Source organism: Carassius carassius, chromosome 11 (genome assembly GCF_963082965.1).
Source record: "Carassius carassius chromosome 11, fCarCar2.1, whole genome shotgun sequence".
NCBI lineage: Eukaryota > Metazoa > Chordata > Actinopteri > Cypriniformes > Cyprinidae > Carassius > Carassius carassius.
The window spans coordinates 28,047,688-28,074,168 of NC_081765.1; the positions used below are offsets into that span (position 1 = coordinate 28,047,688).

Here is a 26,481-nt window from a genome sequence, read left to right on the forward strand (position 1 = left end):
GAAAAACTCTTGGGGCCCCCATCTTATGGGAGTCCAAATGCTCCTCCACTCCTCCAGCTAATTTTAAGAAACATAATGAATTACAACTGTAATGAAGCCACTGAAAGTTCATTGAAATACAATTGTTTAATAAGAGTACATGTAAAGGCATTTTAACCACTAGTAGTGAATAGCAAAATGTCTTAAGAGTAACAGCTCCATCTTGTGTAGAGTTGTAAGCAGTTTTATGTGCTTTCCTTTTTCAAACCATCAGTAAGTCCAAGAACACAATGGAACAATGGAATTGCTGGTACTCTATTGGTAAGGTGTTAGTAAATTATGCAGTCATGTAAGTGGTAATTGATGATGTTGGTCACATTTTTATAAACATTTCTATGCTAGACTCAACTTCTGTTTCCAGTGTAACATTTTGAAATGTACTGTATAAACACATTCAAAGACTAGGAATTAGTGTTTGAACATTTTTACTAAAAAATAAAGGAAAAGAAAGAAAAAGGATTTAGAATCTTCAGCAAATTTTTATAACAGTCTTAGTGCATCCATAAGTGGCACTGTGGAAATAAAATTGTACAAGTAATGTATTTTTCATTAAAGATGATGAGTAATTTTTGTATGCAATTTTTTCCTTTCTCCCCATAAGACACAGTGATTACGTTTTAGACTGAAAATACATATAATGTCTTTATATATAAAGTCTAGATTAAAATCCATTAACTGTGATAATGATATACATGACAATAATGTGTGGGACAGCGATGTACTGTACTAGCACATGCTGCGGTTTCTTATTTTCTCTCTGAAGAGTGATTTAGGATTTGGTATTGTGAAAAATATATGTCCTAGACAGATCGAAATAAGGTATTTGATTTCCTCATCTTTATCCGTATTTGCCTCCTCCTGTGACCTGAAAGAGAAAACATTGAACATAAAGAATCAACAATAGATACAACTTTTTCTGCTTCTGTGTTTTTTTGTTTTTTGTTTTTTTTTTTGGTCCAGCATAGTAGAACACAAGTTGGATGTTTAAGCATCATCATTACTGACACTAAACTGCGGTGCTTTCCTCAATTGTAATATCAAACCCTCTGAAGTAAGCGAGGGCTGCAGTAAACACACCTTTCATGCACTTTTTCATGCAGTGTATCTTATTGACAAAGTTGTTTTTGTTGCCTCCACAGCCAGTGTAGCGAAACATCTGGCATCTCTTAGTCCTGGGGTTGTACACGTATCTCCTCTCAGAGCCATCACAATCACCTCTATCAACTGGACTCAAGCAGAATTCTGGGGGATTGCAACAATATGTTGGCAAAATCAGCAGCAGTTAAAAAACACTTTATACACATTCAACTGAGACAGAAAAAGATGATATTATTTAATAAAATATAAAATATATAAAAAAAATATGCATTTATATAGCGCTTTATTGTGTATTGTTGTACACCCAAAGTGCTTTTACAATCATGTGGGGGTTCTCTTCTCATCCACCACCAGTGTGCAGCATCCACTTGGATGATGCAACGGCAACCATAGGACAATGGCACCAGTGCGCTCAACACACACCAACTACAGGTGGAGAGGAGAGAGAGTCATAGAGGTAATCAAGAGTTTTGTGATTATTAGGAGGCCAAGATTGACAAAGGCCAATGGGGCAATTTGGCCAGGACACTGGGGTTATACCCCTACTCTTTACAAGAAGTGCCATGGGATTTTTAATGACCACAGAAAGTCAGGACCTCATCACTATACTGGGGCGTTAGGACCCACACAGACCACAGGGTGAGCACCCCCTGCTGGCCTCACTAACACCTCTTCCAACAGCTCTTCTCTTCTTTGTTTTTTTTTTTTTTTTTTTTTTTTCACTGTCCATATAGGCAATATTGACTTGTAAATGATTAACTAACAATCTGGTCAACATAAAAATCTTTATTTGAAGCACAATTCTACAAGAAAGGTAACTTACTGAAAAAGTGTTGGTACTTAAAGTGCTTCACTGAGCAGAAATTTAAACTTAAAACATCTCAAGATAAATCAAATAAAAAGAAAATCCAAATTAAGTGTTTTAAGGGCTTCAAACTTAACATCACATGGCTCAATGTCATATGGACTATCCTCCATTGCAGACACATGCCCCTCGTTTGGCCTTCTTGATTTTTGGCCTTGGCTAAACCAGCTGGCCACACTCTCTCTAGCAGCAAAATCTTCCAGACTTTACAGTGTAGGCCCCTCTACACTGATTCTTATCAGATCTTTCACTGTGTCTGAATGAAGGGATGCTCTAGTGTCTGATTTGAACAGCTAAACAGTCCCTAAACAGCTTATGCTACTGTTTCAGCAAATTAAAATAGTTAGGTTCTGTATGTTATAGCAAAGTGATTATATTTCATTTCGTTTGAAATAGTTAAGTTAATTTTTATTAAGTTAATTTAGAAAAGTTTAGAAAAGCATTTTTTTGTTTCTTAAATATGTTTTATTTATTTTATTTTTTTAAGTAACGACCAAGCTCATCGCGACTTGCCTAAAAATTAAATCTATAGATATAAAACAGTTCAAGCACATAACAATGATTAAATGTTAAACCTAGATAAATGTGCACTTTATCCAATAGTTAATGCAGAGATATGGAGGCGCCAGCATGATGACTTTTTTCCAGTGGATACGGCATCATTTTTGCTCATAAAGGTAAGAGTAATACATCATTCGTAACTGCAAAGGGTCTACTTTTATTTGTGTGCAATCACAATATCAAAAAAATTTGTGCTTTTATCAAATAAAGAAAACAAACATAATGCGCTTTCTGCTGTCTCGTCTTTAACAGGAGTACAAAAATGAACCGAAACTCAGCGAATACATGCCACACAGACAAGATATATCTATAGAAAGCTTTAAATGACTACTTAACGAAATAAAACAAATCGAAAACAAAAACTCTTTCATTATAAACATAATCCGTAAAGATGGATTGATGGATGTCTAAAATATATAAGTAAGGATAAGTCTAAAACAGTCAGGAGGCATGGCCCGTGTGAAGTATGATGTGAAAATTGGCCCGAAGCCCGATTCGAGGGGAGTAAAAAACTCAGGGGCCATCGGGCTCAAGCTGAAATGCAGGGCTCTACTGTCTGTTGTAGAACCACAGGGAGACTTTCAGATTTGTGGAGACACCCCCCCCCTCTAATGCAGACTCGCACTCTACAGCCCTGTTATAATGCATTTATTTATGTTTGCCCTGCACTTCTGCTACACAATTAAACAATTAACTAGCAAATTTTCATGTCTCTCGGTGACCATGTGCCATTCAGTACTGAAAACGTATTCCAATGTACGCTATGTTCATATTATGATTAAACATCACATCAGATCCCTATTGTTTAAGATGTGAAAAATTGACACTTTATTGACATTTTTCATTGATGTTGTGATTTTTCATTGATGAAATGACTGCATCAATGTAATTTTCTACTAGTTTAAGATTAATTTTATGCTGTTCTAGCTGGAGTAACACTAGACTTGGGATTATGAATTTTTGTAGGCGAAAACTCAAAAACAAGTTAACATTTCAGCACCTTTGCTTCATCACCCATCAACTCACTGTCTGCTTTTACAGCCTTATTGTGTTTACAATAATGCCCTGGCAAACTATTCTAACCCAAAATTTCAAAATGTTTTTCAAATAAAGATTGTCATGTGACTGTGGATCATTTATAGCCTGTTTAGAAACCAGGGCGATGTTAACTTCTGGGTTGGCCAACAAAAATACATCATCATCGGCACTGCAGCACTATTCATTCTAGCAGGAATGACAATGAAGTCAACTTGAATTTACATACTTGATCCACTAGATAGCAGTAAAATCTAAGCATTGTCATTCAGGGAACCACAGAGCATTTACACATTCAAGTCATCCTTTAAACCCAAAAGCAACTGTAATTAATTTGCAGTTACTTTTAACCCATAGTGAATTGCCTGTAATAAATTAGTAAAACAGAAAGTGTAAGGTCCAGGCACTCGGCCCAAGGAAGGTATCCAGTGCTGGATGAAGGTTTCCTACGCGTTCGGTCTTTCAGCGCATAGAGTTATTCAATTTAGGTTAAACTCAACTCTGACTCCATTTTATTATTTAATCTGACTCCATTTTACTTATCTAATCTGACTCCATTTAAGTATGACCTTGAATTTAGGTTGAAAGGCAAATTGGTTGTTTGTTGGTGTCTAATTATTATTGTTATTCTTCTGACATTTGATTATTCTAATATAACTCTTAATTTATTTTACTCGTTCATTAGGCCCCACGACGGCCGTTCTTTTACGTGTGCCCCACAATCACAAACTCGCCAGTCTCAACAATAATCAGCGGTTCTGCTAGCACTATCTGTCTAGCCCCCCCACCCCTCCGACAGTCATATAACTACGTACAACTTAATTAAAGCTCCAACAATAATCAGCGGTTATGCTAGCACTACCTGTCTAGCCCCCGACAGTTATATAACTACGTACAACTTAATTAAAGCTGAGACAATAACCAGCGGTTATGACCAGTACTTTTACTAGCCCCCATAGTTAATGCAACTGAGTACAACTTAACTAAAGTCAAGCGGTTTAGCCAGAAATCTAAAACCTCACCTGATGTGCCCTATGCTCCATCTAATCTGAGTTTTAGTATGCACTTAACCCTGGACGCAGATTTGCGGAAACAGCCTTCACTTAATCTACTTGAGAAAATTATTTCAGAGTAAGTCAGAGTAAATCAAATGTAACAATTTATTATCAGTCAGGTAAGGATCATGCCAATTACATAGCCAATTCATAGATATCAAATCAATACAAGACATCAAATTCTCAAAGATGATTCTAATAGTAAAAGATGCATACCTGACTCTTAGAAAAATACATAGTATGAAGTTTGTGGAAACACTTCATGCTATGGGCTCATTCCAGCTACAGAAGGCCCTGATCCTTTTGCTGCAATCGTTTAAATACCTCAGACCAAGACAAACATCCCATTGAGACCATTGTACCAGTTGCACTGAGACAATTAAAATGAGACCAAACATGACTGTAAATATCACTTGCATTAATATAGACCATTATATTCTACTATTGACCATTCTGAGTGAGCTATGTGAAGGGAAGGAATGGGATGAGAAGGAACTGTTGCATCTGTGAGAGAGGCGTTTCCTGCATTTTCTCTCAGTGAGATGTGGGAACAGATGTCTGTATGTTAATGCACTGTGTGTCTTTAGTATGTCTCAGAAGATCAAAGTGTCTGAGCTTTCTGTAATTCTTACAAAAGCTGTCAAGATGGCGAACATGGGGTAATTCACTTACTGTACTTCATTAACCACTTTGATTAAGGCAAGAGGCAAATGTGAAGTAAAATGAATAGCTCCCATTAACACATGGTAACCATATAAATACAGAAAATTGCAAGTGTTTAATAGTTTGTTTGCATTTTCCCTCAAGAGCCCAAATCCCAAGAAGAGGAAATTTAACACAACAAAATATACTTGCAATTACAGAAACTGATAGTCAGGTTTTACATTTCAAAACTTGAGTATTAATATCTTTAATTCAGTTTATTCAGTTTATTTCTGTGCAATCTGTGTGCCAAACAAGGATGTCATGTGCCCTGGGGCTGCGGAGCAGAGAGAAGCTCTTAACTGTCAAAAGAAGCAGGAGGAGGCAGAAAAAATGGCTGCTACACTGCCCTCTGGACTCAGACAAACAGACTGTCTGACACGAAGGCACAGCTGTCTGGAACCCTCTGCCTGTGTGTGTGTGTGTGTGTGTGTGTGTGTGTGTGTGTGTGTACACGTGTGTGAGATGTGACTCTCACCTGCTTCCTGTGCAGATGGTTTGTACACTCTCCGCGTTGGCAAATGTGATGCATTCAATGGAGCTTCAACTAAAAATAACCAAATACACAAATTCTAAATAAGAATCATATGAAAAGTTGTAATGGTATTTCTGCAATGACAATAATAACACTAATGGTCCAACGAAAATCCAAAACAAACCCCGAAAAAAAGAGTGCATCCTTAAATACAGATCACTGCAGGATGTCTATTACAAATAAAAAGGTTTTCTGCCTGATGTGTGACTCATCTCACCATGTTTAGCGAGAGGTTCTGTCTTGGGCTTGGGTTCTTCTTCTGGCTTTAATGGAGCATTTTGTTCCATGTGGTTTGAGGCAGCTAAAAAGAGGAAGGAAATTGAAAGACATGATCATATTTGTTGTCCTCTTGTTATAGAGAAAACTTTCTCTTTCAGGTAGCACTATTAGCACTATAATCACATTTCCTCTCTGTGTTTTTCAAGTATTAGTATTCTTCTAGGGTGACTATAAATCCTCTTTTTCCCAGTCATGTCCAGATCAGAATTCCTAACCTTCCAAAAAATGTCCAGCTTTAGGCTTTGTTTTCCTATTGTTTTCATACCTGTTGAAGGTAATGACTGAAAAGTAGTTAACATGTAGGCATTGTGCATTATTGACATGGCATGCAAGAAGGTGGGATCTGTAGAGAGCGGTCAGTGGTGTAGTAGTGAAGTAGTGAAGTGGTTTTGTGGCTAAATTTGTCTTTTTCATTTTAGTTGATCTTTTAGCATATTTTACCTAATAAAATGGGGTAATAATAATTATGTAGTTTTATAAATAATTTCTAATATATATTCCTGTACAATCTTAGTTTTTTTTTTCTCCCAATCTTCTCTCTGACCTTTAACAGGCAGCTGTCCTTCTAAGACATCTGTTTAAATGACCTCTTCACATGTGGAACTGGATATAGTGCTGTGCTGCTTCAGCACACAAGCTGTTTGCTGTCGGGGCCAGTATAGCTTTTAACCACCTTATCAGTCAAGGATAGTTTGATTCTTAATGATATGACCCCTTTAGCACTAAATGTGCTGAGAAATTTTCTGTATTTGCAGTTCTGCACTGACTGTGACCGTTCAAATTACCAAACAGACACACACACAAAAATAAATGAATAAAAAAATAAAACAGAATGTGGACTGAATTAAAACCAGCTGAATTAAAAGTTCTAATTGCACTATGGAATGAAGATTATTGAGACCAGAATACAAAGGGGCTGTAACCTCAGATGACTCAGAGCTTGCACAAAATCAGTATGTCATTATTGAAAATTGCATAGAAGAGAAATGTTATGTTGCTGGTACATACGTAGACATCTCTCATGGCATTCTTTTATGGTCTTGAAGTTGTTGGCATTCCCAAAGCAACCACCATAAAAGAATAGCTTGCATTCCTGGCTCTTGAAATCAAAAAAATAACGAGGCACCAGTCCTCGACATGGTCCCGGCTCATCCTCCAGATGGCATGGACTCTTGTCCTCTAAAAAAAGAAAGGATTTTTTTTGTTTTTGTTTTTAAAGGTTCTTTTTCAGCAACTTTAGACATGAAAGTAAATGAAAAGTGTTATACGTGAAAATATTTTACCCCACACTTAGGGTAGAAGGTTCACTAGCACAGGCAAAAGGCAATTTTCACCAACGTTTCCTTTTTTTGGGTGAACTATTCCTTTCATTTTACAGCTCAGGACTGTAAAAGACTTTTAAAGCTTTGTACACCATTTATATGCATGAATTACATAATGAGAACATCTGCACATATTAATACAGATATTAAATATTTCATGATTAAACTAGATAAATATGGGAATTGCATTTTAAAGCAGTGGCTTTCAGCAGAACCTTAACAAACACCTTGGCCATAAGCCATAGACAGGCTGGAGTGATTTATGTATTCTAGCTCCATCTACAGCACATACCCTTTTGATAAATTAATATCTGGATCCTAAAATTTCACTGATTTAAAAAATCACTTAATTTCCAGCCATGTTTTTGTCCCGTAATGCAGAATTTATTTATGGCCATTGCTAATTAAAATATGGAGAAAGGCAGCTTTAATCCAATCAGCTAGGAGAAATCATCAGGGTATTTAGTTTTTCTCTCTTCTTTAGCATAAATCGGATTTAGAAGGAACTATGAATTGCACTAACCTGATCATAAATGTCACAAAGTGACCATACAGATTAAAGCTAGTTGCTGCTTTTGGATATAATTCAATATTAATTGCAGTCCCACTTACTGCTTGAAAGCTATTAAAATGTGATTATGGTCAAGGCAAAAGCTCAGAGTAAGTGCAAAATAAAACAGCTTTTGGTCCATCCAAACAATGAAAGTCAACAGGATTAAAAAAAAAAAAAAAAAACACTGACGCTCACCAACTTTCATTATTTATTTACATAACAGCATTTCTTCTTCTTCAAAATAGCTCAAAATAAATGGTGACATAAAGGTGTAGATTACCCTAAAATAATATGTAAGACAACACTGTCAGACTTTATTTGCATTACTGTGTTGCTAAAAAGTGGGTTATCCCAGTCATTTACTTTAAATAAAACAGTGCAATTTCCACACTTTGCTTTACAAATGAAGTGGGAGAATTCATCAGGATGCGGCTAAACTCACTACATTAGATACTGTGTTCTGATACTCTACGCCCCAGACAGTTGTCCTGACCGAGAGCGGTTGACGAATGCTAATTAAGCTTAGAAAATGACCACTCATATACAGCATTGATCTAGAGTTCATATTTACAAGGACACTTAATAAACTGAATTAAATTAACTGAATGGAATGCTAAAAATAAATTATGCCGTTTAAAAAAGATGGCAGTAAGGCAGGTACTTTCAAGTAGATTCTGCGCCAGCTGAGCAACTACCATTGAAATGAATGTTAATGCTAAATGGTTAACTCAAGACATAAAAGACCTCAATGGCTTAAACAAACTGCAATTCAATCTATTGCCACTTGAGGCACAACAATTACACACATCACCGTGTGTAAAATTTAAAGCAAAATATATGTAAAGAAACGGAATCAGTTTTCTAGGGGTGAAAAATAATTAGAAAATGATCTTTCTCTCCTAGTTTATCTGTCTCTTTCTCTCTCACTTCACATACAAACATAAAAACAAATCACTCTTTATAGGGCACTGATGAATTGATTCACTAGATGGAGACATTTATCATTCATTTCTCACAGTGGTTTATTATCTGATGTTTGTTCCATATGCTCAGTGATTTCCATTGAATCTGAATTTTAAGTGCTTAAAAGGAAGCAGTGAGAGCTTGTTTAATTGTTGCCTTTTCATTTAGAAGATGCTTTTATCCAAAGTGACTTACAAATTAGGAACTTAACAAGCAAGAGCCAAAAATACTCACAGTAATGCAATGCAGCGTTACAGTGCAGAGAAAACAGTGAGCAAGATATATATACTGTACATACATACACACACACACACACACACACAAACACACACACATATACATATAAGGAGGGTTATGGTTTAGGTCTCTCATGAGCCATTTCATGGAGGTTGTTATTGTCAATCTTGCACTCATGAAGAAATTTTCCATGCACTCTTTACAAAAGAGTGCCATTGATGGTTCTATGAAGAAACTTTAACATCCGCTAAACATTTCCACAAAAGGTCCTTAACAGTGGAAAAAGGTTCTTTAGATTTTACATTTTCTGCATTTATATAGATAAATGTATATATATACATTTTCCTTTACATTTATTCTGATAAAAAAATGACTCTTCTAAGAGCTCATCACTGAAGAGTTCTTTGAATGGCATCACTGTGAAATTACCCCTTTGGAACCTTTCATTTTAAGACTGTAGAACCTCTTCATTGCACAATAAGGTTCTTAATAGTGGAAAAAGGGTTATTTAGATTCTTAAAATGTTGTTCACACTAAGAAAAAATGGTTCTTTTAAGAACTGATCAGTGAAAGGTTCTCTGGGGAACCCAAAATTGCCCTGCTGGAGGCAGTAACATCAGAGAGAACCTCTTCATTGCACAATAAGGTTCTTAATAGTGGAAAAAGGGTTATTTAGATTCTTAAAATGTTGTTCACACTAAGAAAAAATGGTTCTTTTAAGAACTGATCAGTGAAAGGTTCTCTGGGGAACCCAAAATTGCCCTGCTGGAGGCAGTAACATCAGAGAGTTGAGTGTGACATAAACCCTATTTGGTTCATCGAAGATCAGATGCCATGCTGTTAGGTTTAAAGGGTTAAATGTTCCCTCTATTACTAGAAAAAGCAAGTTTGGTGGCTGCAGAAATTAGAAAATGAATTGGCAGAGCTGAAAATAATCAAGGGCATGTGGTGAAGAGTGAAGAAGAAATGAATCCAAACACAGCAGTCAATTTCCTCTTCTGCCTCCATGGGGGGAACTTTGGCAATACTTTGCAGGCATTTATGAGAGCTCAGGTCCTTGGAGGTGTTTTTCCAAGTGGCAAAGTTTCTTATTTCCCAACTCTGTGGCTGTGATGGGATTGAGGCTTGTTTAGCAGTCACATGACACAATCTGTTTTGTACTGATTATTATGATGACCTCTCACAGGAGGCGATGTTGCAGGGGCCCTTCCAATTCACAATGACCCCCACTGGAAAATGTAATGAAATATGACTCACCCAACCAACCAAAGCTGTAAATAATCCATTGTGGCCTGGCTTTACTGTGAACTGCACATTTGTTCTTGTTTTAACAGGAAAAGGACCAAGAGTTACTCATTATTCTTGCAGAAATAATCGGATTGCCTAAATGGAATCTTTAATCTCTCTCATCTCAGCCTTGGCTTGTTGCCAAGGATTTGACTCTGTCCTCTAGTCATTTTCATTTTTGCTTTTATATACTAATTTAATGCCAATATTAGAAATGAAACAATTTAATATTGTGTTTTATTATAGTGTTTTATTTTCCTTGCATTAGAATTATTGTATTCATTAAAGTTGTCTGAACCCAACATCTGCTCTTCTGATCTTGGCCCCATGTTTTTTAAAGTATCTATCATGCTCTTTGACAAAGTAATATAGTGTAGGTTATAATTATGACACTTGCAGAGTATAAACTGATCCATAATTGCAGTACCACACCAATGCGTTACATTATTGTTTTTTATGGGCAGTTAATGAGTTGTTGGGAACAACTCCCTCATGGTGAACTATTCACTCTTCCCATAAAAGTATATTGTGTAATGTGTGTTATTTCTATGCTTATAAAACAAAAAAAACAAAGGGTAGTTTTGGTTACTGATTGGTCAATACAACATTCCAGCCATTGTAAAGTACAGATGTGACGTACTGTCCAACACCCACATCACTGTGCTGCACCTGTAGACTAATGTGCAACATGTTATTGTTTACATGTCAGCGAGTACACTGGGTTCCAAAACAGTAAAAAAATCCCCATTTAAAATTGTATTTAAAAATACAAATTTTGGGGGAAAAGGGAAAGAAGACATTCTGAAAATATTTTCACTCAAGTTGTGATATGCTGATAAAAAAAAAAAAAAAGATTAAATTAGAAAATAATGTTATTTTACAAGTTTGTATATTACACACACACATTTTATTGTTGCATCCCTAATATACACTATCGAGTATCAAAAGTTTGGGATCAGTAAGAGTTGTAATGTTTTAAAAGAAGGCTCTTATGCAAGGCTGCATTTATTTACATTTACATTTTACATTTAGTCATTTAGCTGACGCTTTTATCCAAAGCGACTTACAGATGAGGACAGTGGAAGCAATCAAAAACAACAAAAAGAGCAATGATATATAAGTGCTATAACAAGTCTCAGTTAGCTTAACACAGTACACGTAGCATGGGCTTTTAAATAATATAATAAACAAAAAGAAAACCGATAGAATAGAAAAAGAATAGAGCAAGCTAGTGTTAGAGGTCTTTTATATAACAAAAAGATTAGAAAGGTAGTTAAGATTTTTTTTAAAGAATAGAATTAGAATAGTGAGTGCTAAAGTTAGAGGGTCAAATAAAGATGGAAGAGATGTGTTTTAAGCCGATTCTTGAAGATGGCTAAGGACTCAGCTGCTCGGATTGAGTTGGGGAGGTCATTCCACCAGGAGGGAACATTTAATTTAAAAGTCCGTAAAAGTGACTTTGTGCTTCTTTGGGATGGCACAATCAAGTGACGTTCACTTGCAGAACGCAAGCTTCTAGAGCGCAAATAAGTCTGAAGTAATACATTTAGGTAAATGGGTGCAGAGCCAGTTGTAGTTTTGTAGGCAAACATCAATGCCTTGAATTTTATGCGAGCAGCTATTGGTAGCCAGTGCAAACTGATAAACAGAGGTGGGAAGTGTATTCTTTTCGGCTCATTAAAAATTAATCTTGCTGCCGCATTCTGGATTAATTGTAAAGGTTTGATAGAATTGGCTGGAAGACCTGCCAAGAGGGCATTGCAATAGTCCAGCCTGGACAGAACAAGAGCTTGAACAAAGAGTTGTGCAGCATGTGTATTTGATCAAAAATCAGTAATCTTGCAAAATGTTATTACAATAATAATAAATAATGGTTTCTATTTTAATATACTTTATAATATAATTTATTCTTGTGGTGCAAAGCTGAATTTCCATCAGCCATTACTTAAGAAACCAATCTAATATGCTGATTTATTATTAGAATAATCAATGTTGGCAACAGTTGTGCTGCCAAATATGTTTTTGCAAACTGCAATACTTTTTTTAAGATTTCTTTGATGAATAAAAATATTAAAAAGAACAGCAATTTATTTTTCAAAATATAATTTGTTTCTAATAATATAAATCTTTGCTATCACTTCTTAAAAATTTCAAAAAAAGAAAAAAACTTTTTTTTACTGACCCCAAACTTTTGAACTGTAGTGTATATTGTTAGAAAAGATTTATAATAAATGCTCTTCTTTTAAACGTTTTATTTATCAAAAAATCCTGAAAAAAGTATCACATGCAGGTTCCAATAAAATATTAATCAGCACAACAGTTTCCAGCACTGATAATAAATCAGCATATTAGAATGATTTCTGAAGGATCTTGTGACACTGAAGACTAGAGTAATAATTATTAAAATTCAGCTTTGCATCACCTGAATAAATTAGATTTTAATGTATATTAAAATAGAAAAACTTTATTTTCATCATACATCATAATAATTATTTACAATATTAATTTTTTCCCTGTATTTTTGATCAAATAAATGCAGCCTTGATGAACATAAGAAACTCCTGTAAAAAAATATAAAAAATCATTCTGATCCCAAACGCTTGCCCGGGAGTATATACAGTGCCCTCCACTAATATTTGGTAAATATGAGCAAAGGCGGCTGTGAAAAAAAATTTGCATTGATTGTCCTTTCGATCTTTCAATCGAAAAAATCACAAAATTCTAACCCATGAATTAGAAAAACCCATGAATTAGAAAAATGTAAAGTGGAGAGAATATCTCATTGTGAAATAAATGCTTTCTCTAGTTCATGTTGGCCATGAGCCAGTCTGGGACAGGCCATCCAATATACTGAGTGAAAATGAAATTGACTAACACAAAGGACACATCCTCATTCTGAAGAATGTGTTGAGTTTAAAGGTTATTTTCCAAAATTTTCTGGAAAGAAAAAAGTCATATTTGTATTTATTTTTGTTTGTCATAGAATAGCACAAGTCAGTTAAAGATTGCCTTACCTTTCACAAGACACATTTCCTCACACTCCTGTAGGGTCTCGAAATTGTTTGCATTGCCTTGACAGCCTCCGTATTCAAAGAGCTCACAACGACCTGTGTCAAAGTCAAAGTAGAACCTGTCCTTTATTGCCTTGCATGGCCCTTCGTCTTTCTTCAGGGCGCATGAATGATGGAATATGTGGACTTCAGACCTCACTCCATCTGCTGAGGGTGGAAGGAAGCCAGAAGTTATAATTTGCTCCAGGTATAATTCACAAAACTCTCCGTGGTAAATTGAAGCCAACTATAATCTGTCACCTAAGGCTTTGTAGGGGGTGAAAGAGCTTTCTGGCACTGGAAATTTACTATAGACCTACTTTTAATAGAGCTAGAGCATTTGCTCAAAAAGATCTCATTGACATGGCAGACTGTAGATTTGAGGGATCTGACAGATTTGCTCTTGGTGTTTAACGATTGGTTAAATCAGGAATGAACCTCCTACACTCTTCCACTCTCAAGCCAACGAGGAAGATAAAGCACTCTTTCATGAATATAAATTTAGATGGTTTAAATCAAAAAGATTTAGCTTTTCCCCAGGAATAGGTTCTTAATCCCTACCAAGAACCGACCATAGTTTGTTCTAAGAGCATCCTGAGTGAAGTGAACTCTGCTGTCCTTCCTGTTCACACAACAAGGACTGAATCCAAAGTGCCACAGACTAAAGTAACAGATGGTCTTGGACTTGAGTGACGACACCCTGCAGGCAGTTGGATCACTTATCCTGTCACATCCTGATGTTCATCTCCCCACTCTTCTCCACTCTAAAATCCTCTTTGCTCAATGCTGCCCTCGGGTTGAGAGAGTTCTGCTTTGGTATTCCACATACTCTGGATAAAATTCTTTCCTGCTCAAAAGCAGGAAACCCCTATAGCATACGTCTTGATGGGATTGACAGGAAAGTAGTAGTAGTTTGAAGGAAAATAGTAAAAACATCAATATTTTTACATGCATCATTATTAAATGCAGACAGGGAAGAATGCTCATAGAGGCTACATTTATATTGTAATGTTACAATTTAAAATTACTGTTCTATTTTAATATATTTTACATTGTATAATTTATTAATTACTGTAGTCCTATAATGATTATCTGCTTTATAAAATAATTTATTCCAGTGATGCAAAGCCGAATTTTCAGCATCATTACTCCGGTCTTCAGTGCCACATGATCCTTAAATAATCCTTCTAATATACTGATTTGGTGCTCAAAAACATTACTTATAATTATCAATGTTGAAACAGCTGTGCTGCTTAATAGTTTTGTGAAAACGTTTATACATTTTTAAAGGACTTTTTGAGGGATATAAGTTCAAAGGAACTTTATTTATTTGAAATAAATTTCAAATAAATTTTATTTATTTTTTCAATTTATTTGAAATAAAAATTCTTTGTAACATTATAAATGTCTTTACTGTCACATTTGACCAAATGAATATCACTGCTGAATAAAAGTATTCATTTAAAAAAATAAAATTCTACATATATATATATATATATATATATATATTTGCACACACACACACACCATAAAATATAAAAAGTCCTGCACATTGTCATGTGTAGCTTGAGAAACTAGAGCATTTAACAGGATATATTTTATTGTTTTCTATCTAATCATTAACTATTATGAAGAAAAAAAAATCTGAACTAAGATAATAACAATAATTACGTAAGCCAAAATTGCAGAGGACTTGTTTTCTTCTCCATTTCCATGGACACAGCAGCTCTTTTAAGATGAGTTCTTGTGTACATCCGTTCCAATTTAATTGTTTTTAAATGTAATATTTAAACATGCAATTTCAGTGTATCATAACACAGACAATACCTGGACCTGCAGACTTTCCCCAAAGAACTTATGTCTATAATGGAAAAAACTGTTCTGTTAAAATTTAATCTGCCAGATGCTTTTTTACCCCAGCATGAATTTTCGGTTCTGCTTGGATTCCCCTCAATTTGGATAGTGGTCAGAACAACCCAAAACTGGTGCTTTGCCAAACTCATTGTCAATGCTGAGCTTGGGCAGGCTGCCCCATGTTGAGACTCAGCCCTTGCTTGTTTTATATCCGTCATGAAAGAGAGATTTTCATGTTGTTTTTTCTGTTGATTTTATCTCAAGGTGGAATTTAGCACATTGGTCAGTTTTTGAAAAGAGTAAAACATTCATGAACTCTCAGTCTGATGGAAAGCTCAATGCATGTAAATATCTGTTTACAGATGTCAATGTCACGTTGGCTCAATGTTTGCTTTTAGTTACCTGAGCAACAGTGCAATGATTAATAAAACTGTCAGCAGTGGATATGACTGTAACACAAGGACACTGTAAAACTATAAATGGCAAAGTATTTGTCGTTTATGAATTAGTAACCAGTGAGTCAGTTTTAACGTAAGCCCTTTTTCATTACGTGGCATATTAAGAATTGTCCATTTGTCATATTACTGATAAATTTACAGATTTGTGTGTTAGAGAGTAGTCACAGAAACAGAGGTTTCCCTTGTTATCTAAAGTTCAGTGTTACTGAACTGAATCATTTATTTGATGACTTGTAAGGCAAGGGAGTTGTCTGGTTATCTTGAACATTTTTATAAGATGACCTTACAAAATTTCAATAACTGCAAGTATAATGACTGTGTTCAAACTGGTTTCCAGAAGGCTCCTCCTGTGTGCCATTGGTTGAGTTGTGCTGGGCTAGGAGGGAAAGTGCCACAGGGCAACAATATTTATCATTTTTTTGAATGGTTTAAGAATAAACCTACAATTATAAATTTTTATACTTTTCTCTGCATATTGAACTGGGACTGGAGAAAGTATTTTAACATAGAAAAAAAAAAACAGAGAAAACTATATGGGTGTTTTGTTTTGTTTATCTTATGCACCGACTTGTACAGTAGTAAAGCTTTGATTTATTTTGCTTTACTATTGTCAGGCATCCAGGCTTGATCCAGGTTAAGGCCTGTTTGCCAGTGGCACTGCAGACCATCTTTGTCTACAAAATCCTCCATTCCTTCAATGGCTGCAACACCTTAAAATCCTAGATAGGTCAGAACTTGTTTATTCTACTACCGTTCACAGATAACAAAAATAGGTGACATAGTAAACCTCGTCGTGTCGGATCACATGAAACTCTTGCGGGACAGAAAATCCTCCTCTCTGTCACCTGGTGCAATTATCTGAGGTCTGCAGTGCAGGGCTCACTGAAGCAAATAATCCCATACACCCCAATTAATCATTGTCAGGTCTGCAACTGACTGCATGAGACGATTCTGGCTCTTTAAATGACTGTGTGGCCACCGATCTGTTCAACCATATGGGACACCCGATGTGGACATACGTTAAACATAAGGCTTAGTGGGGAAAATATATATCCACAGCATTGCATGGTATGCTCTATAGCAAGTTAACCACCTAAATTGAAAGGCTTAACTGGTTGCTCCATATCTCTCCCTGCAATAAATCTGTACACAATACAGAAAGTTGGAAATTGAGAGCATTGATCTCCCATTAACCACCACAAAGCAGGAATACATATATACATAATTCAACATGGCTGACTGAACCAAGCTCCAAGGACCTTTGGAATATCTGCCTCTTCCTTTTGAAGGAGACCTAAAGCAGACTGGTAAAAGTGTAAAAAAAAAAAAAAAAAATAGAATGTGAGTATAAAATAACAGGTAATATCTTTGTTATATTTATTTACTTCTGTAAATTGGTATTCAAGTGTTACATACATTAAAGAGTATTGAATTTCCACTCACCAATGTATATATTATTTGTATATATTTTTTCGAAATCAATGGTAATCTCCAGGGTAATCTCACAATCTATAAATAACTGTCAAGATAAATTTCTAGGAAGCAGGAGATACTACAGGCCTAGCTATACATTAAATAAGTGCAGGCAGTAGATTGCATTATGTAAGTAATGGCATCCCCACATAATCTAGGAAAAATGTTCTAATAACTTCTGCTATACTACAAACAGTCCAAAAACCATACCGTAATAAATAATATTTCCCACCACACACTATTGGGGAGTGTAGACTATTCCCTGAATGACACAGATTGTCCTTGAAAAATGCAATGTAGTCCTGAAATATCATCAATCATGGTACAAAATCTTTCAAGGTCAGAGGGAAGATGAGACCCAATATTTGTCTATGCATGCTTCAGTACCTTTCCAGTGCTCGAAATGTCAGTGCGTTAGAGTGTGAAGAGAGAAACCTCAGTGCAGTTCTAAGTTTGGTGTCCTAAACTGAGTTAACGCAACAGATCCAACAAGGTCTCGACAAATATTCTGACATTATGAAAGAATATGTCATCCAAAACTGAAAATGTGCTCATCCTCAGGCCATCCAAGATGCAGATAGGTTTGCTTCTTCATCGGAACAGATTTGGAGAACTATTCCTTTAATGGAAGAAATCACAATATGACGCTTTACACATTCAGGTAGATAGGACCTGTATTTGCATGCCTATTGCGATAGAAAATAGCTGCTGGGGTGTTGCTAACATGGTTGTCGGGTATACTAACTTGCCTTAAAGGAACTTTGGTTATTTTTTAAATATTTTTTGAGAATTAATAAAGATGGCTGAAGGCAAATCACTTTTAAAGGCTTGTAAATGAGAAGACTTCAAGCATTAAAACACAGTGTCTTTTGATAACTGTTTTGATCCCTGCAGAAGTGAGCTGACTTTGGCATAGTAGAAAAATGATGATCCTGCTACAATTCTCCAGTTTAAAAATATATATATATATATATATATGGGAAAAATATGACAGCAAAGGTTTGTTAATAATATTGATAATATAGTCCACATAAGAAATTTTGATGTTAATCTAGTGTGTTCTGCATGCAAAACCTTTCCAGTGTTAAAACTACTCAACCGTGCTATATTGCTATGACTAACAAACCGCCAGGAGGGATATTTGCAATACCTTAGTGTTGATATGTGATCTTAATACAGTTCCTTTATGATCCTTTAAAAGGAGACAAAGAACAATGTCAAAACGTGCCCTGACTCAATCCTATTGCTTAGCTAGGCTCTAATGAAAGCAAAGCAATGTTGTCATCTCAGCGAAGAGTCATTGTGAAACATTTGATTCGGTATATGAACCAGCAGACAGAATCAACAGACTTTTCTGGTTAATTTTATCAGCTGATTTTAAATTATTTTAAATTCTTTATGAAATTGGAAAGTGTGGGCTTGTCTGTTCCAGTTCCAATATACTAAGCTTTCTGTGGAGCTCAGTGGGCACAAATTCCATGTGGGACTGATGATAATTCTCACATTAAACCTTTCTTAGGGAGCCTACACATGAGAGATTCATCTGATGAATAGGATTGATAAAATATGTTTAAAAAGCTGAGGTGTATAGTATTTGAATGCTTCACTATTATTACTATTATATTAATGTTATTGTGGGTATTCTGTAATTTACTTGAGTTCTGTTAAAGCTGATTACTTGTACTATTACTCAATTACATTTACAAGGACAAATATATATATATATATATATATCTTCTTCTTTGTTTTTGTTTTGTTTTTACTATTAAACTATTGCAATTTCATTTAGTCTTAAAAGTAAAAATTATGTCATCATAATTATGACTTAAATCTTTCCAAAATGATTAAATACTGATGAGGCATCAGTTATTTTTTTTTTTAAGAAGACTAGTCCCACCCCCAGAGTGAAATCTATGTTGTTATTCAGTTCTGCTATACATAACTTATTTTGTGTCACAAGGAAGAATGTCATTCAGGCTTTAAAAGACAAAGACGAATAAATGACATTGTTAATTTTTGGGTGAACTATCTTTTTCAGACACAAACTTTGAACTATAAGTAGTATTTTTTAATAACCATCACTGTTGCTAGATTAACTTGAGTCAAGTGTGAACATGATTAGTTCATGATCAGTCTTGGTTATTCTAAGAATCATTATATTCAAATGTCAAACCACTGTATAATTTTCTGCTGCTAATTTTAGGTTTCAGAATATTGGTTTTAGTTTGACATCTCATAGTCAGAAAAAAAGAGAAAATAGTATTTTTTGAAAGGTTTTGTTTTTTATTTTGTATAAAATATTTGCATCAACAATTAAAAAATGAGGAAATCTAATTTTGTCTCTCTACTGTCTCTTGTCTTCAAAAGACAATCTAAGAAAAGTGTTTACTTTTAACTTTTCAATACTTAAGTACAATTAAACGTAGAGACTCATTTTAGTATATTATTTGGTCTTAAGATATTAGGACTTTTAATTGAGTACAAGTTTTGACAGTTTAATGGAATTCCCAGTACTTTAACAAATCTGTTAAAGGGTGTGGAAAAGCTGTAAGATTGAAATCAAGCAGGAGTACACAACTATACCTGCCTCCTTGATATTCTTGTTGGCTAATTGGTTTGTCACTTTCATAAAACCCCTTGCTTTTTCTCTATATATGCTTTTGTTACATGCTACTGAAATCAATGTATTCCCATCACTGACACGGTATAAAATTGTGTAGGCGCCCTTAATCTCACCCAGCTTTTTAAAGCCCACACAAGCACCCTGGTTAGTTGCACTTTTACACTGTTTTTGAACAATACAGCTGTCATATGAACACATTTAAGAATCCATAGCATTTTTAACCATGCAAGTCTATATTTAATGGCATCAGTCTTCATCTTCAGAGTAAATGTATAAGGAATGACAGAAGCAATTACAGTTTAATCAAGCGAGCACACTTCTCTTTGACCTCTCCTGATGGTTCATTGGAATTTTAGATATGGCACTTCAACTTATCCAGACCATTTAGAAGGGAGGAGCTTTGTGCAATTCTGCAAAGTGTCTGAACAAACACTGAAATTTTCTTGAAAAAGGGTCAGTCCTCAGGAAAAAGATAGAGCTATCGGCTTAGACAAGCCTTCCTCTAATGACTCATTCAATGAGGCATGACTAATAGTGGTATATTTAACCCAGAGAAAAAAAAATTTGAGAATTATGTGCCTTGCATCTTATGATAGCTTTATTATATAGAACCATTTCTTGATGAAGATTAATACGAAGGAGTCATAATGTCCAAAAAATATATATCGAGCCAACAATAACAAACTTTGTAAGGCGTAGAGTGTTTCTTATAAATAAATATAAAATCCTGCAGAATGTGTTAATTTACACACCCCTATGTCATATAATATTCATAATATTGTCAGTCATGTCATTAGCATAACGAGAAATCATTACATGTTTGTTCAACGAAAAGGTTACTAATAACTCACTTTCCTAATCTGTCATGCAGTATCAGAAGCCTGATCTCTGCATTGCACCATCTTGAGAATGGCGGTCACATCTGGCAAGAGTGGATGTGTCTTTACGTGAACTTCACAGCCATAGCACAGGCCAATTATTCACAGAAAGGAACATCTCTTAATCTCACTTCTGTATTTTTAAAGACTAAAATGCATATATGTGACAGAATCTTTCAAAAGAAATTAGACTACTATTTCTATGCACTGTGCCAGGCGCACTCTGTAAAATAATTGGTTGTTTCAATCCATCTTTGGGTCAAATATGTACAAACTGAGTTGGGTTTTTATTAAATTGTTACCCAAAAGTTGGGTTGGTCCATATTTGACCCAAAGTATTTAGGTTACTGTTTTTCATACAAATACCTACGGCAGTGTATTGCCCAGAATCTGGCGATACGATACGTATCAGATACAGGGGTTGCAATACGATATGTTGCGATACACTGTGATACTGTAAGCAAGGCGATATATTGGGATGTTTCTTATTTTAGGAATAAGATATATTTTTATGAAAGCTGTCATTAAGAACACACCACCATATGCAAACCTTAGCAATAAATAAATAAATAAAAATAATTTAACCAGAACACAGTGGGATCTGCATTTGAAAATAATCAGTCCCTGTAACATTCAACATTATTGAACACAAACATTCATTGCCAAAGAAGCTGGCTGTTCACAGAGTGCTGTATACAAGCATTTTAACAAAAAGTTGAGTAGAAGAAAAAAGTGTGGAAGAAAAAGATGCACAATCCAAATGAGAGAACCTTATGAGGATTGTCAAGCAAATTTTATTCAAGAGTTTGAGTGAACTTCACTAGGAATGGACTGAGGCTGGGGTCAAGGCATCAAGGAATTTGCTGAACCGCAGACAACGTCAGAGGCATCTTACCTGGGCTAAGGAGAAAAAGAACTGGACTGTTGCCCAGTGGTCCAAAGTCCTCTTTTCAGATGAGAGCAAGTTTTGTATTTTATTTGGAAACCAAGGCCGGAGAAGCTCATAGCCCAAGTTGCTTGAAGTCCAGTGTTAAGTTTCCACAGTCTGAGATGATTAGGGGTGCAATGTCACCTGCTGGTCCATTGTGTTTTTAGAAAACTTTTTAGAAAGTCACTGCACCCATTTACCAAGAAATTTTGGAGCACTTCATGCTTCCTTCTGCTGACCAGCTTTTTGAAGATGCTGATTTCACTTTCCAGCAGGATTTGGAACCTTAAAGCAAAAGGAGCCCCTAGCAAGTATAAACTAATTCAGTCTGTGTGCATTGAATTTATTTAAAATACAAGTTTCACAATTTGAGTTGAATTACTGAAATGAACTTTTCCACATCATTCTAATTTATTGAGATGGATGTATGTATAAAAGGTATTTTATAAAAAGACCATATATATTTTTAGACCCTGCTTTAAATGTTCACAGTTTAAGTTTACAATTGTAACATACAATGGCACCCATACATTTTGATCTGAACAAAAAATTACATCTGCTTAATATCAATGAAAAATAGAGTCTGTACAGGATTCCTTAAAGATAACAAAATGATTGTAAAACAATAAAATTAATACAGCTGTTGAACCTTTCCATTTGGATTTCACAGGTTTTTCAGTTTGAATTCAGTTCCGTGCGGAATCGCCGAAACCACAACGCGAGACCATCCCATCTGCACAAAACGTCCCAAAAATGATCAGAGAAAGCTGCAGCCGCGTGGCGACCCTATACCGCCTGCTGCGCCCCGTGTAAGCATCTTCACACAGGACGCGGAAAGCATTGGAACCGAGGCGGCAACCATCCCACGGTCCCGCGGAGGACGCAACCGGCAACCTTCCACACCCTCTCTTGAAACCATCAATTGACTAAAACTGCAATTCATCGACTGGCCACTGGAGGCTGGCTCCAAAAGGGAGTCAATCCCATAGACTCCCCATTTTAAATTGCCCAACTTTACAGCAGAAAAAAAACATGTTTACAGCCTGGTACAAAAACTTATTTTGGTCTATATAGCTAATTTTGGCCTTCGTGACAACTGTGAGGGGGTGAATTTTTTTCTATAACTCATCCATTTAAATTATATTAAGCCATACAGTTCTGCATAAATAAGGGCTCAGCCACTTGAGTGACAGGCAGATTGCCACTGCTGACACTGCCGTCGAGCCTGGTGGGCATGGTTTCAGCAACCGGCTCCCGCCTTTTTGCCCATTTTTGATTATCCGGGAGTGATGCTCAGTGACGCACAGCCAAGAATGCGACGGCCACCTCCGCCCACTTTTGACTTCAGAAACGCTCTTTGGAAACCAGTGGGTGAGTATGCTAAGTAATGCTAGTATTTCCTGTCACTTAGAATCTGTTCAGAGATGAAAACTGCAATCTAGCGGTCGGGATATAAACTCAAAATTAAACAACATTAATCTTGTAAATATGTTTTATTTGTATTTATTTTTTAATTTTTCTGTTTTAAATATCGATATTCCATTTTTGAGAATCGAATCAATACAGTATCGCTAAACATACGGCAACATCAATATTTTCTAACACCCCTACAAACACCACCATATAGTTCAATTTTACCATCGTAGTGAGGTGATATGTATTTTACCTTTGGTTATCATGATCTAATTGTGTGATACTATAGATGACTAATTATAGTTATTTAAAAAAAATAACTTTTTCAGACCTTTTTAATGACTGGAAAAAATTGTCATCCATTAGAACATGCATAAACTAATTTATTATTTCTCTATTAAGATATTTTAAGGAAAAAGACTGAAAAAGGATTTGATTGAGGTTTAATCTTGCATATTTTGATGTTGGAATAAAATTATTTGCTATTATAAGCTTTGAATATTGTACCTCAGATTTGTGAAATGTTCACAGGTTTGGCAAGTTTGTCATGTTCTGAAAAAAAAAGTAAAACTCAAAGTTAACTGTCTGGTTTCTATGGTGTCTACAATTTTCACTTAGGAGAAGAAATCCACCTTTAAACTTAAAAGAAAATAAAGATTTTTTTGACATTTTTGTGATAATTATCAATACCAACTGACATGAACATTTTTATTGTGATAATTTTTGGCCATATCACCCAGTCCTAGTCTGCGTCAAGAATTAAGGGCTTGAGACAAAAAATCTACTGGACATGGGGAAAATAATAATACAAAAACTGTAATGAATTAATCTATTAAGATCCCATGATATCATACTTATTTACAGATACTTTTGCATTTAAAAAAGATGGAGAACTAATTAACTGATTGAAATATTTGACATAATTGGATGGATTTCTGTTTTTAAATTTGGTTAAAAAAATTATGAATAAATAAAAGTCACTTATATCTAAATCACTGATCTTGTTCTTGTAATTAAAAATAAATAAACTAGCAACATGTAAAACTGCACTTAGGAACATTTTCATCTTTTAACAATATGAAGTTATAGGAAATACATATATATATATATATATATATATATATATATATATATATATATATATATATATATATCTGCTGGCATGTTTGTTTGCATTGCAGGAATTAAATAAAGCAAGTTAAATATTAAATCCCAGTTCCCAAAAGTTAATAATCTTCCCATATTTATTACAGCAGATGAAACAGAACAAATGTGACACAAAAATGCTATTTTCTATGCCCCTAAAACCTATCAATCCTTGAGTTTCATTTCGCTTAGAAATTGTGGTTGTAAAGCAAACAGCCCTTGTTGACAAAAATCTTGTTTGTTTGGGATTTAATCATCGAAGTTGAGCTGAAAGTTTTGAGCCAGCGGAGCGCTTCAGCTCTCATTGGTGGGACACCATATGCAACCATCTATTTAATATGCAATTCTGCAATCTTTATAAATTACCCGTGATCTAAAATATAACTTAATCTGTCACGTTACCTTCAAAGTAACTTCAGCTCACCTAAACACTTATAGCACGTAAATATATTGCCTGATTTAACTTTCATTTCCTTTCAGTGGTCGTGTTAGGATAAACTCTGACCGCAAATATAAGTAGGCACTTGCATTGCTGTATTTAAATCAACATTTATAATTATCACAGTTGAGTCTTCTGTTTAAAATGCTTTTGAAACTTCTAGAAGTGTAAAATCACTCCACATATGGGAAAATGAACTTTTTATTAAACAATAATCATTAGGAAAAAGAATAATAACTCACCTCTTTCTGATTTTGTGAAACATATTCCAATAAGAGGCAGCAGAAGCAGCGGTGTACATGACCAGCTCAGTAACTGAGCCATTCCAGCAGACGAGGCAATCACTCTCTTCAGAGTTATGTGGTGTAGTAAGTTTGTGGCTCCCAATAGCATAACTACTCCAAATAATCATTGACTGCGCGTTAGTCAGAGTCACGCACTTCCGGGTGATGATCGTTCGTTCGGATCAAGTGTAAAGTAGGCTACTTCGTGATTCTTAAACTGATTCCCTAAAAATATTCCGGTTCCATTCACGATTCCTTTAGTTAATAAATACATAAATAGAAATGTAATTTCTAATATATATATATATATATATATATATATATATATATATATATATATAGACACACACACACACACACACTGAACAAGTGGTAATAATTCCTTTATTCACATACTTATGCTTTTAAAATAAAATTACATTGATTACAGCAAGAAAGGTGCAGGTAACATTTTAGGGTACTGTTTCTTACTTACTGCATAACTAATAAGGAATTATTGAAGAACTAACAGGTGATTATTCACTTAACTCACTACTGTTAACTACTAAGGAAGATATGTTAATTAATCAGTATGTAATATAACTTTATGATTGTGTTAAGTAACAGTTAGCTAATCAGTAACTAATATATTCTGTCATACCTCCTGAAGAACTACTATTAATTATCTACTAGTTAGGGTTCAAGAATAAAAAAAACTATGAAATAACTACTACTGAACAGTTATGCGCAAATAATCACTATAATAATCAGGCTGTGTCCCACAAGTAACTACTAATGAACAGTTTTACACAATTACATTCAATTGTGACCCTTTCATATAAATGTTATTAGCAGTAGTAGTAGTAGTATGAAAATGAATTATTAATAAATGCAATACATTTTATAGAGGTTTTGCCTGTGTAGTGAATTGTTTTGTGAGTGTGTTTTGTAAGAAATCAGCTTCCAGTAGGAACCCCACCACGACTCCAGTGCCTTGCGATAATTACCTTAGTTTTTAAATTTTTATATACAGTACTGTATGTGTGCCTCATCAGCATATACCACATTACCATTAATTCAATTTCTGTATGTAAGGCAAAGCCTGAGGAAAAGTGAAAATACAGGTAACCAATTAGTAATTAATAACGAATTATCAAATAATTATGCAGGACTTATTTTGAACCTGAAACATTAGGCCTATTCTAAAGTGAAACTATTGGGAACCCATTAGTAATTAATAAAGAATTATTAGATAATTCCTCAATATTACTTAGAATCTGAAACGGTAATCTAAAGTGAAAACATAGGGAACCCATTAGTAATTAATAATTAATTATCAAATAATTCTGCAGGACGTATTTCAAACCTGAAACATTAGGCCTATTCTAAAGTGAACTTATAGTGAATCCTTTAGTAATTAATAAA

The 26,481-nt window shown here is 34.9% G+C and overlaps 2 protein-coding genes across 3 annotated transcripts in view; one reads left to right on the forward strand and one right to left on the reverse strand.

The window, feature by feature from the left end:
* Positions 1 to 26,481, forward strand: part of LOC132153142 (PTB domain-containing engulfment adapter protein 1-like) — a 212,261-nt gene that overhangs the window by 68,019 nt on the left and 117,761 nt on the right. The window lies entirely within an intron of this gene.
* On the reverse strand, positions 112 to 25,185 carry LOC132153141 (tissue factor pathway inhibitor-like). 2 transcript variants are annotated; one of them, XM_059562434.1, is made up of 6 exons: positions 25,036 to 25,185; positions 13,546 to 13,749; positions 6,108 to 6,191; positions 5,834 to 5,902; positions 1,117 to 1,281; positions 112 to 904 (listed from the first exon to the last, which is right to left on the reverse strand). In XM_059562434.1, the coding sequence occupies exons 1-6, from the start codon at positions 25,115 to 25,117 to the stop codon at positions 840 to 842; spliced, it is 669 nt and encodes a 222-aa protein (XP_059418417.1). In that variant the 5' UTR covers positions 25,118 to 25,185; the 3' UTR covers positions 112 to 839. The 2 variants fall into 2 exon arrangements, with proteins under 2 accessions (XP_059418417.1, XP_059418418.1); XM_059562435.1 differs by having other exon boundaries at positions 13,546 to 13,746; positions 25,036 to 25,173.